This window comes from Mchenga conophoros, linkage group LG14, assembly GCF_057382185.1.
Source record: "Mchenga conophoros isolate Kocher_MC1m ecotype Shallow Benthic linkage group LG14, M_conophoros_male_GT1.1, whole genome shotgun sequence".
Taxonomy (NCBI): Eukaryota; Metazoa; Chordata; class Actinopteri; order Cichliformes; family Cichlidae; genus Mchenga; species Mchenga conophoros.
This window is the reverse complement of record NC_140539.1, coordinates 29938888-29952626: the sequence shown is the minus strand read 5'-3', so window position 1 is coordinate 29952626 and position 13739 is coordinate 29938888. Positions and strand designations below refer to the sequence as shown.

General features: G+C 38.6%; 1 protein-coding gene and 1 pseudogene across 1 annotated transcript; both read left to right on the top strand.

Annotated features, from left to right (window-relative positions):
- LOC146560060 (odorant receptor 131-2 pseudogene) overlaps positions 1–49 on the top strand; it is a 921-nt pseudogene extending 872 nt beyond the window's left edge.
- An 8303-nt stretch (positions 50–8352) lies between these two features.
- LOC146560059 (odorant receptor 131-2-like) lies at positions 8353–10688 on the top strand. The gene has a single exon (XM_085244973.1). The coding sequence runs from the start codon at positions 8478–8480 to the stop codon at positions 9408–9410; it is 933 nt and encodes a 310-aa protein (XP_085101099.1). The 5' UTR covers positions 8353–8477; the 3' UTR covers positions 9411–10688.
- Positions 10689–13739: the final 3051 nt, after the last annotated feature.

The following is a 13739-nucleotide window of genomic DNA, read 5'->3' as shown; positions in this document are numbered from 1 at the left end:
TGCACTAAGATATCATGTCCTCTGTCCCTTATTCAGGAAAAACAATTAGCATTTTCTAACTAAACACATAACACACTTAAACACATGATTCCACTAAAGAATAAGCTACTCACTGAGCATTAATGCAATCATAAGGAAGTAAGTAAACAGTATCTTCTATCATTTAGTCTCCCCGTTTGGACCTGAGGATCATGACACACACTAATAGTTCTATGCTGAATACAGTGTTTAGCTATTAACATATAACTGTAGTTCACTGTGGCGGCAGAAGTGATTTATTCATTGGAGCTTTGGTAACATCAAGGCCTCTGGTATCTTTATGCACTACTTGTCATATACAATGTTTTGTATGGTTCAATAACATGTTATTGTAAAAGTGAACTCATTTAAATGCCATTGCTGAAATGAAACAAACTGCCAGAGCTGATGTTTGTGAAAGACTTACATAATAAATGATCATTGAGAGGTGCATATATAATAAACATTTGCCAACAAAAACAATATTTTAACATGCAGTATGCATTTTTTCTTGCAACAGAAAGATCATATATGCCCTGTTTACCTTCAGAGTGTTGTTTGGCAGACCTTCAGTGCTAAGTATGATCCCCAGATAACAGAACTGGCAAATACAAAGCAGGGGTAGAATCACATTAGCATGTATATCCCCAGAAAACCAATACTAACATATTAACAAACATGTCATATTGGCCCAGTTTATTTTTTCTTATCATTGTTATGATGATACCATAAATAGCATTTGCATTTTCTGTTGTATTGTTCTTTTGCTGTTAGGGTGTTCTTGTTATGGATAAAAAAAACTGTTTTTTGAAACTAGCTGATCTGCACTTTGCCAACTTCTGTCAACAACATTTGTGAATTTTGGCAGCAAAAACAAGCAAGGTCTTGTTCCAGAGAACAGATTTAGTTTTTAGTACAAGTGATGTAACTGGTTCACAAAGAGGTGAATTGAATGTGTTAAAAACAATGAATCAGTCAATTTGCTGCTGATGCTGACTGGTGTAATAAGCATTTAATTTGACCAATTACTGCAGATTATATCTGTAAAGAAGCTGAATAAATGTTGCCTGATAACTTATGGTGAACGGGTGGGAATAAATAAGGCTACGTTCACACTGCAGGCGAAAGCGCATCAAATCCGATTTTTCTGACCCTATGCGACCCATATCCGATCATGCTATGACAGTGTGAACGGCGCAAATCCGATATTTTCAAATCCGATCTGGGTCACTTTCGTATGTGGTACTGAATCCGATACATATCCGATGTTTTAGAAAGCGACTGTTGTTTGAACGGTCATGTCGCATTAAATCCGTCTTTTACGTCACCAACACAAGACAGGCGCCAATTATCAGCGCCCGATAAGACATCGCGAACGCTTCCTGGCCATCCCGTGTAGATGTCAGTGAAACTGTTGGGAAGACAACGTTGGAGAAACGTGAACATTTTATTTGTACTGTATAATCTGCAGATTCTGACAGAAATCTGCAACTATCCTTTGAAGCACCGCTCCTCTCTAAAACAGCAATAAGGATCATTATTAGGTTATTTACATTATTATGTAAATAACAAAATAACTTAAAGTAAAAATTGGGAAACGTAAAGTCCGAAGTCTTTATATTAAGGGCCATCTGTCAAACAATACTGTTTGCTCTGGGTCTAAACAGAGCGCGTTGTGTGTGAAGTCTTTTGCGCATGCGGGCCGCTTTGAGCGTTCACACTAGCGCCTTTGCTGTCGCATTTTATTTGTAGTGTGAACACGCAGACAAAAAAATCGGATTTGATCAAAAAAATCGGAATTGAGCATTAAGACCTGCAGTGTGAACGTAGCTTCCAGTTGCTTTTCGATATGTAACTGAATCAGAACAGGTGAATATTGAAATGTATTTTTCTTTACCTTTCTTTCCTTTGCGAAATGTCTATTGTATTGGGGGAAAAACAAATGATCAAACTATCAAATTGTTATGCTTCAATCGCGTTTTATGAACACAAAATGCGCATGTTTATTGAATATGAAAAAGTTGTGTTGATTGAACACAATTGTTTAAGTTTCTGCCAAAGCAAAACATTTGTGTGCAACCAATGTCCACTATTGAATCAAGTAAATCTAACATGGCCTTTTTTTCAGTGTAGGCTGCAGCCTGGCTACTCATCAGTTTGTTATACAGGGAGTGCAGAATTATTAGGCAAGTTGTATTTTTGAGGAATAATGTTATTATTGAACAACAACCATGTTCTCAATGAACCCAAAAAATTCATTAATATCAAAGCTGAATGTTTTTGGAAGTAGTTTTTGGTTTGTTTTTAGTTTTAGCTACTTTAGGGGGATATCTGTGTGTGCAGGTGACTATTACTGTGCATAATTATTAGGCAACTTAACAAAAAACAAATATATACCCATTTCAATTATTTATTTTTACCAGTGAAACCAATATAACATCTCCACATTCACAAATATACATTTCTGACATTCAAAAACAAAACAAAAACAAATCAGCGACCAATATAGCCACCTTTCTTTGCAAGGACACTCAAAAGCCTGCCATCCATGGATTCTGTCAGTGTTTTGATCTGTTCACCATCAACATTGCGTGCAGCAGCAACCACAGCCTCCCAGACACTGTTCAGAGAGGTGTACTGTTTTCCCTCCTTGTGAATCTCACATTTGATGATGGACCACAGGTTCTCAATGGGGTTCAGATCAGGTGAACAAGGAGGCCATGTCATTAGTTTTTCTTCTTTTATACCCTTTCTTGCCAGCCACGCTGTGGAGTACTTGGACGCGTGTGATGGAGCATTGTCCTGCATGAAAATCATGTTTTTCTTGAAGGATGCAGACTTCTTCCTGTACCACTGCTTGAAGAAGGTGTCTTCCAGAAACTGGCAGTAGGACTGGGAGTTGAGCTTGACTCCATCCTCAACCCGAAAAGGCCCCACAAGCTCATCTTTGATGATACCAGCCCAAACCAGTACTCCACCTCCACCTTGCTGGCGTCTGTGTCGGACTGGAGCTCTCTGCCCTTTACCAATCCAGCCACGGGCCCATCCATCTGGCCCATCAAGACTCACTCTCATTTCATCAGTCCATAAAACCTTAGAAAAACCAGTCTTGAGATATTTCTTGGCCCAGTCTTGACGTTTCAGCTTGTGTGTCTTGTTCAGTGGTGGTCGTCTTTCAGCCTTTCTTACCTTGGCCATGTCTCTGAGTATTGCACACCTTGTGCTTTTGGGCACTCCAGTGATGTTGCAGCTCTGAAATATGGCCAAACTGGTGGCAAGTGGCATCTTGGCAGCTGCACGCTTGACTTTTCTCAGTTCATGGGCAGTTATTTGGCGCCTTGGTTTTTCCACACGCTTCTTGCGACCCTGTTGACTATTTTGAATGAAACGCTTGATTGTTCGATGATCACGCTTCAGAAGCTTTGCAATTTTGAGACTGCTGCATCCCTCTGCAAGATATCTCACTATTTTTGACTTTTCTGAGCCTGTCAAGTCCTTCTTTTGACCCATTTTGCCAAAGGAAAGGAAGTTGCCTAATAATTATGCACACCTGCTATAGGGTGTTGATGTCATTAGACCACACCCCTTCTCATTACAGAGTTGCACATCACCTAATATGCTTAATTGGTAGTAGGCTTTCGAGCCTATACAGCTTGGAGTAAGACAACATGCATGAAGAGGGTGATGTGGACAAAATACTCATTTGCCTAATAATTCTGCACTCCCTGTAGAGGGTAAGCTCCACCCTTGTGCTTACTTCTCCCGTCGTCTGCAGAGCAGAACTACGACATCGGGGACAGGGAGCTGTTGGCAATCAAACTCGCCCTGGAGGAGTGGCGCCACTGGCTAGAGGGCGCAACAGAACCCTTTGTGGTATGGACTGACCACAAGAACCTCGAATACATCCGGTCGGCTAAACGACTAAATGCCCGACAAGCCAGGTGGGCTCTGTTCTTTACCAGATTCTGCTTCACCATCACCTACAGGCCCGGCTCTCGGAACGTGAAACCCGATGCCCTTTCCCGTCTATTCACTACCTCAGAGGACCCCAACCGTGAGGCTCCCATTCTCCCTCCCACATGCGTTATCGGAGCCCTGTCGTGGGAGATCGAGTCTGCCATACAGGAGGCCCAGCGGGCAGAACCGGATCCGGGGACTGGTCCCCCGGGATTGCTCTTTGTTCCCACGTCCGTTCGCTCACGAGTGCTACAATGGGCCCACGGCGGAAAACTCACCTGTCATCCGGGCATTCATCGCACCGTCACCTTCATCAAGCGGTTCGCCTGGTGGCCTACACTGGCCAAGGACGTCCAAGAATTCATCGCCGCCTGTCCAACCTGTGCCCGGAATAAACCTGTCAACCAGCCCGCTGCCGGCCTACTTCATCCCTTACCTACGCCAAGCCGCCCCTGGTCCCACATTGCAGTTGACTTTGTCACTGGTCTTCCGCCATCATCAGGTAACACAGTCATCCTCACCATGGTCGACCGTTTTTCTAAAGCTGCCCACTTTGTTGCTCTCCCCAAGCTCCCCACTTCCCTTGAGACCGCTGCATCCCTCTGCAAGATATCTCACTATTTTTGACTTTTCTGAGCCTGTCAAGTCCTTCTTTTGACCCATTTTGCCAAAGGAAAGGAAGTTGCCTAATAATTATGCACACCTGCTATAGGGTGTTGATGTCATTAGACCACACCCCTTCTCATTACAGAGATGCACATCACCTAATATGCTTAATTGGTAGTAGGCTTTCAAGCCTATACAGCTTGGAGTAGGACAACATGCATGAAGAGGATGATGTGGACAGAATACTCATTTGCCTAATAATTCTGCACTCCCTGTATGTTGAAGTTCAGGGTCTGACTGCTGGGCTGGGGTCGACATTCACAAAACTAAAGTCACTTTGGGTTCTAGCATCATAATGCAACTGTCTCTGTCCTGGATGCAGCTTGCACTTTACCATTTATTCATTCCTCAGACTGTGCCACTAACTGAAATTGACTGGTTGTAATTCAGTTCATCCATTCCACTTATCCTTATCAGCCCTCTGCAACCCTGATAAGGACCCAGTGGGGAACAGAGGCTGGGTACACCTTGGACAAGTTGCCAGACTTTGGACTGTGGTACCCAGAGTATGAACCCACACAAACACTGGGAGAACACACAAAATCCACATAGAAATACACAGTACCTTCTTGCTGTGAGGCAATAGTGCTAACCACTGCAAAATGTATTCCACTACAGATTACAGAATACATGCCCCATAATGTATTTTGTAATCTATTCCATTACGTTACCTAATGAGAGTAACGTATTCTGAATACTTTGGATCACTTAATATATTATCATGCTTTTTACAACTACATGAATGTACTGTTGCTGTGTGATTTATTACTATTACTGAAGGCTATTCGCCATACCAATACCAACTAGATTTTTAAATCTTAATATAAAATGAGTAACAGTAGGGTGGAGATTAGGTAAGGCTGCACTTTTCGCAGCGATCTCGTATAGAAAACTATTCCACGCATATATAAAACAGGTCCGCGGCTCCGAACCGTAGCAAAGGGACCTCTATGACGCCAATGCACACAGTGCTCGCAGACGCTGCAATTTTGCGCTTCCAGCTGAGCCGCTGTCTCCATTGGCGGGGAGGTAAACATGGCAGGAGGCGTTGGATCCAGGGAAGGATAGCTGCATATGTATGTATATGTGTGTGTATGTGTGTCCAGAGTTTAGCTGAGACAGTGTCCTTCGCCCTGCCAGACTAAGTAAACAGTCTTCCAGCCAATCCCGGTGGCCTTGTGTAGGATAGGAAGAACAGTCTATGCACAGTCTGTTATCAGGATGTTTTTGTTCAGCTCCAGCCTTGAGACCACAGCTGACGCCAAAGTGGTAGCCGCATGAAATGATGGTGGTTTTTACTTTAGTGCAAACAACTCATATGAATTTCAAAGCTGTTCTAGCAGTCTGACACTGGTCTCTTGATCTCCTGTTGGAGAGCCGTGAGCTTCTCCACAATGTTATCAATCTTACGCTCCATTAGTTACTTTTGTGACTGATAGGTTAGTGTTACAGTTTTTTTTTATTGGTTTGGCGCAGTTTTCACAAGCAATTGGTACATTTTCAAAACTCTTAGTACTTATATCACAACAGATCATCAAAAGTGCACCTTTTTCAAACATTTCAGCATATTTTCAATTGTGTTAGTACAATACACATAATGACAAAATATCATTTTCACTACACAAAATAAGTGTTTCATCTAAATAAATGTTTCGTTCACAGTTACTGCCTTTCATAATGTTGTCACTATAAAATTTTTGATTTGCATCTCTTATTATTCAGTTTAATACATTTTTCTGTCATTTAATTCAACCGATCTTAATGTTTAATCAATGAATCATTCATTATGTCCATGGATTTTCAACTTGACTGATTGTTGTCTGGTCATTTGTAAGTTCCTTTTGAGAGGAACAATGTCCAGGTGAAACAACTGCGTTCAGAATATATTCAGGTACAACACTAAACTGGCATGCAATTACTGTAACAGAGGGTGATGGAGCTGGACGCTGCTGTGAATCATCACAAGTATATTTTTGTTGATGAGGCCGCTTTCAATCTAGCAAAAACTAGACACAGAGGACGTAACCTTATTGGGCTACCATCCACGTCCCTGGACAACGTGGGGGGAACATCTCATGTGTGCAGCTATATCTGAAGATGGTGTGGTAGGCTGTAGACCAGTTCTAGGGTCATACAACACTGAACACCTGATAGTTTTTTTTAAATGAACTGGAGCAGGCCTGTCAGGGAGAAGACATCGTCTATGTTGTTGTGTGGGACAATGTCAGCTTCCACCATGCACAGCTGGTTCAGGAATGGTTTCAAACACACCATATTCCCCTTTCCTCAACCCAATTGAGAAATTCTTCTCTACATGGAGGTGGAAGGTGTATGATCGCCATCCCCATGAGCATGTCTCCCTTCTTCAAGCCATGTGTGGAGCTTGTGGTGATATAACTGCTGAGCAATGTCAAGCCTGGATTCGTCTTGCCAGGAGATTTTTCCCACGGTGCCTGAACAACGAAGACATCCACTGGGATGTTGATGAAAACTTATGGCCCAATGTTAATGACCGGCTTGATTAATTGTATAAAAGTGATAAAGATAAAATAAAAAATATATTGTGCTTATGTAAATGACTTGTTGTTTTTTCTCCCTTTTTCGTGTGTGTGTGTGTATATGTGTATATGTGTGTGTGTATATATATATATATATATATATATATATATATATATATATATATTTTGGTTATGCCTGAACATAAGTGTAATATTTGCTGTGTAAAGTTTTACAGTTCAGTTACACTCATTCATCACCGAGGACAATTTGAAACGCTTACCTTGTATTATTTGCTCCTGAATGAAATGATTGGTAAAAGTACTACGTTGAAAAAAGATCTTACTGTTTTGTTTGGGTGAGTAAAGCAAATGTTCTCAGAATATATCACAATGATCATATGTTCTGCAACAATGATTAAGTGGAATGAAAATATGTGCAAATACAATGAACTCATGACATCAGATTTGAAAGAATGACTAGTGGTGTTACAAATGTGATCAAATGTGAGTTTTGTACTGAGAGATTTGAAAATGCACACTTTAGTTGTGAAAATAGTACCAAACCAATTAAAAAAAACTAAGTAAATCAGAGAATTAACTATTCATTGAGGAAATTATTTGGACTAAATTTAATTAAAAGCCGCTGCAGTCAGGTGCTGAACAATTTAAGAAGTAAATTATTTTTGACTAATTCTATTCGAAGAATGGATTCACACAGGACACACAAAAGAAATGCTTTGCACATTCAGGTAGCATTGTTCTCTTCAATTTTATGTGTGAGGTGTTGTGTTGCCAAACAATAATAATAATTTGTGTTGACAGATAAGAGTTGATGGTCAAACCTGGACACCTGATATGTGCAGTAGTTTTATATTTTAGTACTTGAATCGATCTGTTGTACAAAATGTTTCCCAAATGCTTTTCCTTTGGTGACATCTTCCTTTCGTGACATTCCCTCTTGTGTTACAGTTTCAGCTATAAAAATCAGCTTGTGACAGCACACACCTCAGATGTGTTTTACTTACCGCAGGGATGGTTTGGTAAAATGACTCTCTGATGTCTTGTGACTTGTTGTTATCTTTGGGTATTATAGATATATGTCATTATATTATCAACAAGCACCGTGAATACTTAACTCAATAGATACACTTGTAGCTGTGAGGCTGTTTAGGTTGACATCATTTAAACTTTGGTTTAGATAGTGTGTGTGGGGAATTTGTTTTTAGAATCTTTAACCAGATATATAATAATATATGTAGATAAGTTCTTAGAATTTTGGGCCTCTCCACATTTTGAAGATATAAAACAAAAGAATATTTGCCTAAAAGTTAGAAATACATGGCAACAAATAACTCAGTAATTGGTGGTCAGTTGGCAATAAACAACATCAATAATCGGGTCATCATAGTCCAGGTATTAATCTCTGTGTTTCTTTGCATCAACCTTTTGCTAATCACAACATTTTTTATGAAGGATATTTTTTACACAACTATGCGTTACATCTTATTTGCCATTGCACTGTCGTCTGATTCGCTTTTTTTGTTAATGACCAATGTCTTGCTCATTTTGAATTATTTTAGTTTCACCATACAAGTGTGGTTGTGTGTTATTATATATATTGTTTTGTCTGTGTACACATTTGTCACACCAGTTACTCTGACAGCAATGACCCTGGAGCGTTACGTGGCCATTTGCGTTCCCCTCCGTCATGCAGAACTGTGCCGAACACAGAGAGCTCTGCACTTCATCCTGATCATTCATGGTCTGAGCTCTGTTCCCTGCATTGTTATTCTTTCTATTTTCTTTGCTTCAGCAATCACCAGCTTCTATACCCAGAGCAGAATTTGTGCTGTTGAAATGTTCATTTTTCACAGATGGCAGGATCATCTTAGGTCAGCTATAAGTCAGCTTTATTTCTTGATTATGTCCATCACTATTGTTTTCTCATATGTGCAAATAATGAAAGTGGCCAAAGCTGCATCAGGAGAGAATAAGAAGTCGACATGGAAGGGGCTGAGTACAGTGGTTCTTCATGGTTTCCAGCTGCTGCTGTGTCTTTTTCAGCTCTGGTGTCCATTTATAGAGGCTGCTGTCCTGCAGATTGATTTTATGTTATTTATCAATGTGAGGTACTTTAATTACATAACCTTTATTCTTGCTCCAAGATGTTTGAGTCCTCTAATTTATGGCCTCAGGGATGAGATGTTTGTTAATGCACTGAAATACTACGCTCTCTGTGGCTTATATAAGAAACATTCAACAGCTTTTTGATTTATTATGTTCTAATGTATTCCAATAGAAATACTCATAGATTTCCTTTTTTTTTTTTTTTTTTTTTTTTTTGCCTGTCCCGTTTGGCTCTTTTGCCATCAGAATTGTTGTCTAAAGGCAAAGAAAGATGCCCAACGGATTTACTTTACCAAACTGACCATCCCAGCCTTGCCGTAATGGTCCATTTGATTCACCTTTTATTGTTTATTTTATTTTCACTTACTGAATACGGGACAGACTTGACTGGGGGAAAGAAGGGGAGAAAGAAAGAGGGAAAGAGAAACAGCTGAGAAGAGGGACGGGGGAGAAGGGCAAAAGACAAAAACCAACAGAACGGGCAGAGAAAAAAAAAATGCATATATCAATCACCTGGATCACCTGCTGAGAAAGAAAAAAGAAAGCAAGCAGAAGAGAACAAGAGTAATAGAATAAACAACATCACAATGATATATGGGAATATGACAGTAAATACTAAATGTTAAACCAAATAATACTTGTACAGCTGCTGTTATTGTGTATATATTTATTTATATTTAGATTTCTTCATACATTCTTATATAGTTCTATATTGTGTATTGTGTATTTTGTTGTACAGTTATTTTATTTTCAACTTTAATTTATATATTTATCTTTATCTTATTCTTCCCAGTTAAATTTACCCTTCATTCTAATTTGTGTTGTACAGTTATTTCATTTTTAACCTTAATTTATATTTTATTCCTTCCTAGTTAAATTTACCCTTTTTAATTTTTCATATTTATTTCCTATCTTATTAATAGCCTTTTCCTTTTTTGTTCTCTTTAGGTCACGAGCAGTTGTCCAAGCATTTCACTACATATCGTACTGTGTATGACTGTGTACGTGACAAATAAAAATTTGAATTTGAATTTGTGCAGCACATAAGATCAACAGAACACAGTGTGCTTTGAGGTAGGAGCCATAAAGGGTGTAGTTTGTGGGTGTGATCACCTGTGTGTACACCTGTGAGCATGGACGCGCTTGTTTTTTGTTTTTTAAAAGGTTCCTTCATGTAATAATCTGCTACTCATAGATTTCCAGTGTTTGAAAGTGGTACTGATAAAGCTGGCTATTCCATTCACTCTGCTGGTCTTATACTTAAACTGATGTATAGTATCTGACCCTTTTATGCTTAAATTGATTTTAGTTTGGCAACAGTGTGGATTAGGAGCAGTTAAGTTGTTGTAAAAAAATAAATTTTAATTATTTACTTATTGTAAAACTTATTGTACTCATAATTGTAACTGCTTCGAACAAAAGACATTTAATTGTTACGGTAAAAAATGTACTGAAAATAAATTATTGCCATACATGTCCACTGTCCATTGCTTTATTTAACTCCGTGTAGCCTCAGTCTAATTCACTTAAAGTGACTTTACATTTCTGACTAACAGGCAATATTGAAATGTTACTTATATTGGATGTCTTCATATTCTCTCAATCTCAATCCTGGCAAAGCTGAACGTCTGGTGATTGACACTGTCAGCTTCTGTCAGGAGGTCAGTCATTACTGTGGCAGGTTCAACTAAGAACCAGCATTTAGCTTTCACCCAGTTCCACCAGTCCTGTTTATTAAAAATGAATCAATTCATTTCTTCAGTGTTGATTATTGTATCTCATTTTTCACATGCCTTTCTCTGTCCTCTTTAGCCTATCTACAACTGGTCCAAAGGGAAGCAGCCAGGCATTATTCTTACTTCCTATCACTAGGGTTCCATCAAAGTCAGAAAAATATTTTAATATTTTATTAATGACATATGAAGCTTTACATGGGCAGGCTCTTGTGTACATAGCAGACCTGCTCAGATCCGCAGCAGGCCTGTGCAGTCATCAGCTCAGGATCTGTTAACTGTTAAATTATGTTAAATCTGAGGGTGACCACACTTTTCAGGTATTAGCTCAAACCTTGAAAAAAAATGCACTTGTTCCTTTAGCCCATCTAGTTGGTTGAATCCGTGAAGAGGTCAACATGGAAAGGGCTCAGTACAGTGGTTCTTCATGGTTTCCAGCTGCTGTTGTGTCTTATCCAGCTATGGTATCCATTTATAGAGGCAGCCATCCTCCAGATTGATTTTATGTTATTTGCCAATGTGAAGTACTTTAATTACATAACTTTTACTCTTGCTCCAAGATGTGCGAGTCGTCTAATTTACGGCCTCAGGGATGAGATGTTTGTTAATGCACTGAAATACTATGCTCTCTGTGGCTTATAAGAAACATTCAACAGCTTGTTCATTCTGGTTAATATAATCTAATAGACATATTAAGACATTTATAGGGATGGTCGGAGTTGTACTGATAAAACTGGACATTCAGTTCACTTTTCTGGCCTTATATTAAACTGGTGCATAATAACTGACCTTTTTCTTCATTTGATTGAGCAACATTTGTGTGCAAATAAAACATATTGTACTTGGGTTTCTAACTTCTGTAAACAAACAAACAAAAAACCCATTTAGTTGTTACAATGAAAAAATGTCCGAAAAAATAATTCCTGCTGCTCATATAGAATTTGTGTCAGAATGATTAATAGTGCAATGTTCATTTCTGTTTGAAATGTTTTATCGAACTTTGTGTGACATCAGTCAAATGCCATGAAATTGGCTGTACATTTTCTGGCGAACAGGCAACAAAGCACTGATACTTTGGCACCAAATGGACTTGTATTCTGATTTGTTCCACTATATTCCTCATTTTGCCTTGTGGTGAACCATTTGTAGCATATCAGCTCAGCTATTTTAATAAAATGAAAATTCATGACCGAAACTTGTTTAACAAGTAAGCCGAATTTACTGTGGCATCTTCTACTCCTCTGCGTGGCCTATAAACAAAGTGCACGGGAGTTAGCACTTGTGCAATTTTCATCAAACATTTCTATCACAACTAAGGTAAAAGCATTTGGAAACAATGACTTCATAACCTTACAAACTGTTCAAGAATTTCCATCACAGCTAGTGTAAAGGCAATCTATTTTTTCTCAGTACATGCTGTGCAAGTAAAGCGTTATTGATATGTTATGAAAAAAGGACTCAGTTTTTGTGCACATGATTTGAATAAACAACAAGATGATAAATTTAGTTAGGAGCACCAGTTATTTCAGTGGACACCATACAGAGTGACCTAACTGCTGTTTTTAATTTTCAGTAAGTAGGCCAGTTTGAACCCATATTATCTGCAACCATATTGTTTACTCACTCCGTTTGCTGCCTTTGTTTGACTTTCTTTTTTGAGGTTTTTACAAAATGCAGGTCAGACATTATATCCTGTTTGAAAACAAGATTAATTTTCTGTATGCTAAAATTCACATATTTAGTCTTCCATTTTTTTTCTTGTTGAAGTGAATGTTATATTGTTAACAAAGATTTATGATGTCTCTGCAAAAAGCATCATAAAAGTGTGAGGGTAGTAAGCAAAGACAGATATCCACAGTGCCAAGTGGAGGTAAGATGAAAGTGCTATAAGCATACTTTACTGAACCTCAACAAAGATTCTTAAATGAGATACTGTCTTTGATTGAAGATTGGGCAAAAGAAACTTACGTGTTTGCTTTTTTTTTTTAATTACTGAATGATTCACAGGTCAGTGTTAAGTAGGTCAGGTACAAGTGTTGGAATAAAAATGAGTGAAAAGGAATTGAGTATCCAAAGAAAAAAATGAAAGTCCTTCAGAAAGCCCAGAGAACTGTTACTTACGACCAAACTAGCAGTACTTCTGATCTTATAAGTCGGGAATCATGCGAAATCTGAATCTTGTGACTGTATTTCATTGAAAAAAAAAAAGGTCTGTGTAGCTCCACACAGCTCCAGTCAAGTACTGAACAGCCAGCAGCATTTTTTCAGCATTTTTTTTTTCTTTCAAAGAACTGATTGCCGTTATCTGGGACATTTGGGACAGGCACAAGAAATGCTTTATATATTTATAGTGGCAGTGCTGCTTTCTTTTATTAGTTTAGACTATGATAGCTGTGGGGTATTGTGATTTCAAACAATAAATTGTTTCTAAGGAGACAGGTAAGAGTTGATGGACAAATCTAGAGACCAATTACATGCAGTAGTTGTGTATACTTGAATCGATCTATTGTACAAAATGTTTCCCAAATGCATTTCCTTTGGTGACATCTTCCTGTCGTGACATTCCCTCTTGTGTTATAGTTTCAGCTATAAAAATCAGATTATGACAGCACACACCTCAGACATGTTCTATTTACCGCAGGGATGCATTGGTAAAATGACTCTCTGATGTCTTGTGACTTGTTATCTTTAGGTATTATAGATATATGTCATGTCATATCAACATGCACTGTTAATGTTT

What these genes read in the sequence shown, in the direction of transcription:
- LOC146560059 (XM_085244973.1), top strand. Translation starts at nt 8,478, where the DNA reads ATGGCAACAAATAACTCAGTAATTGGTGGTCAGTTGGCAATAAACAAC.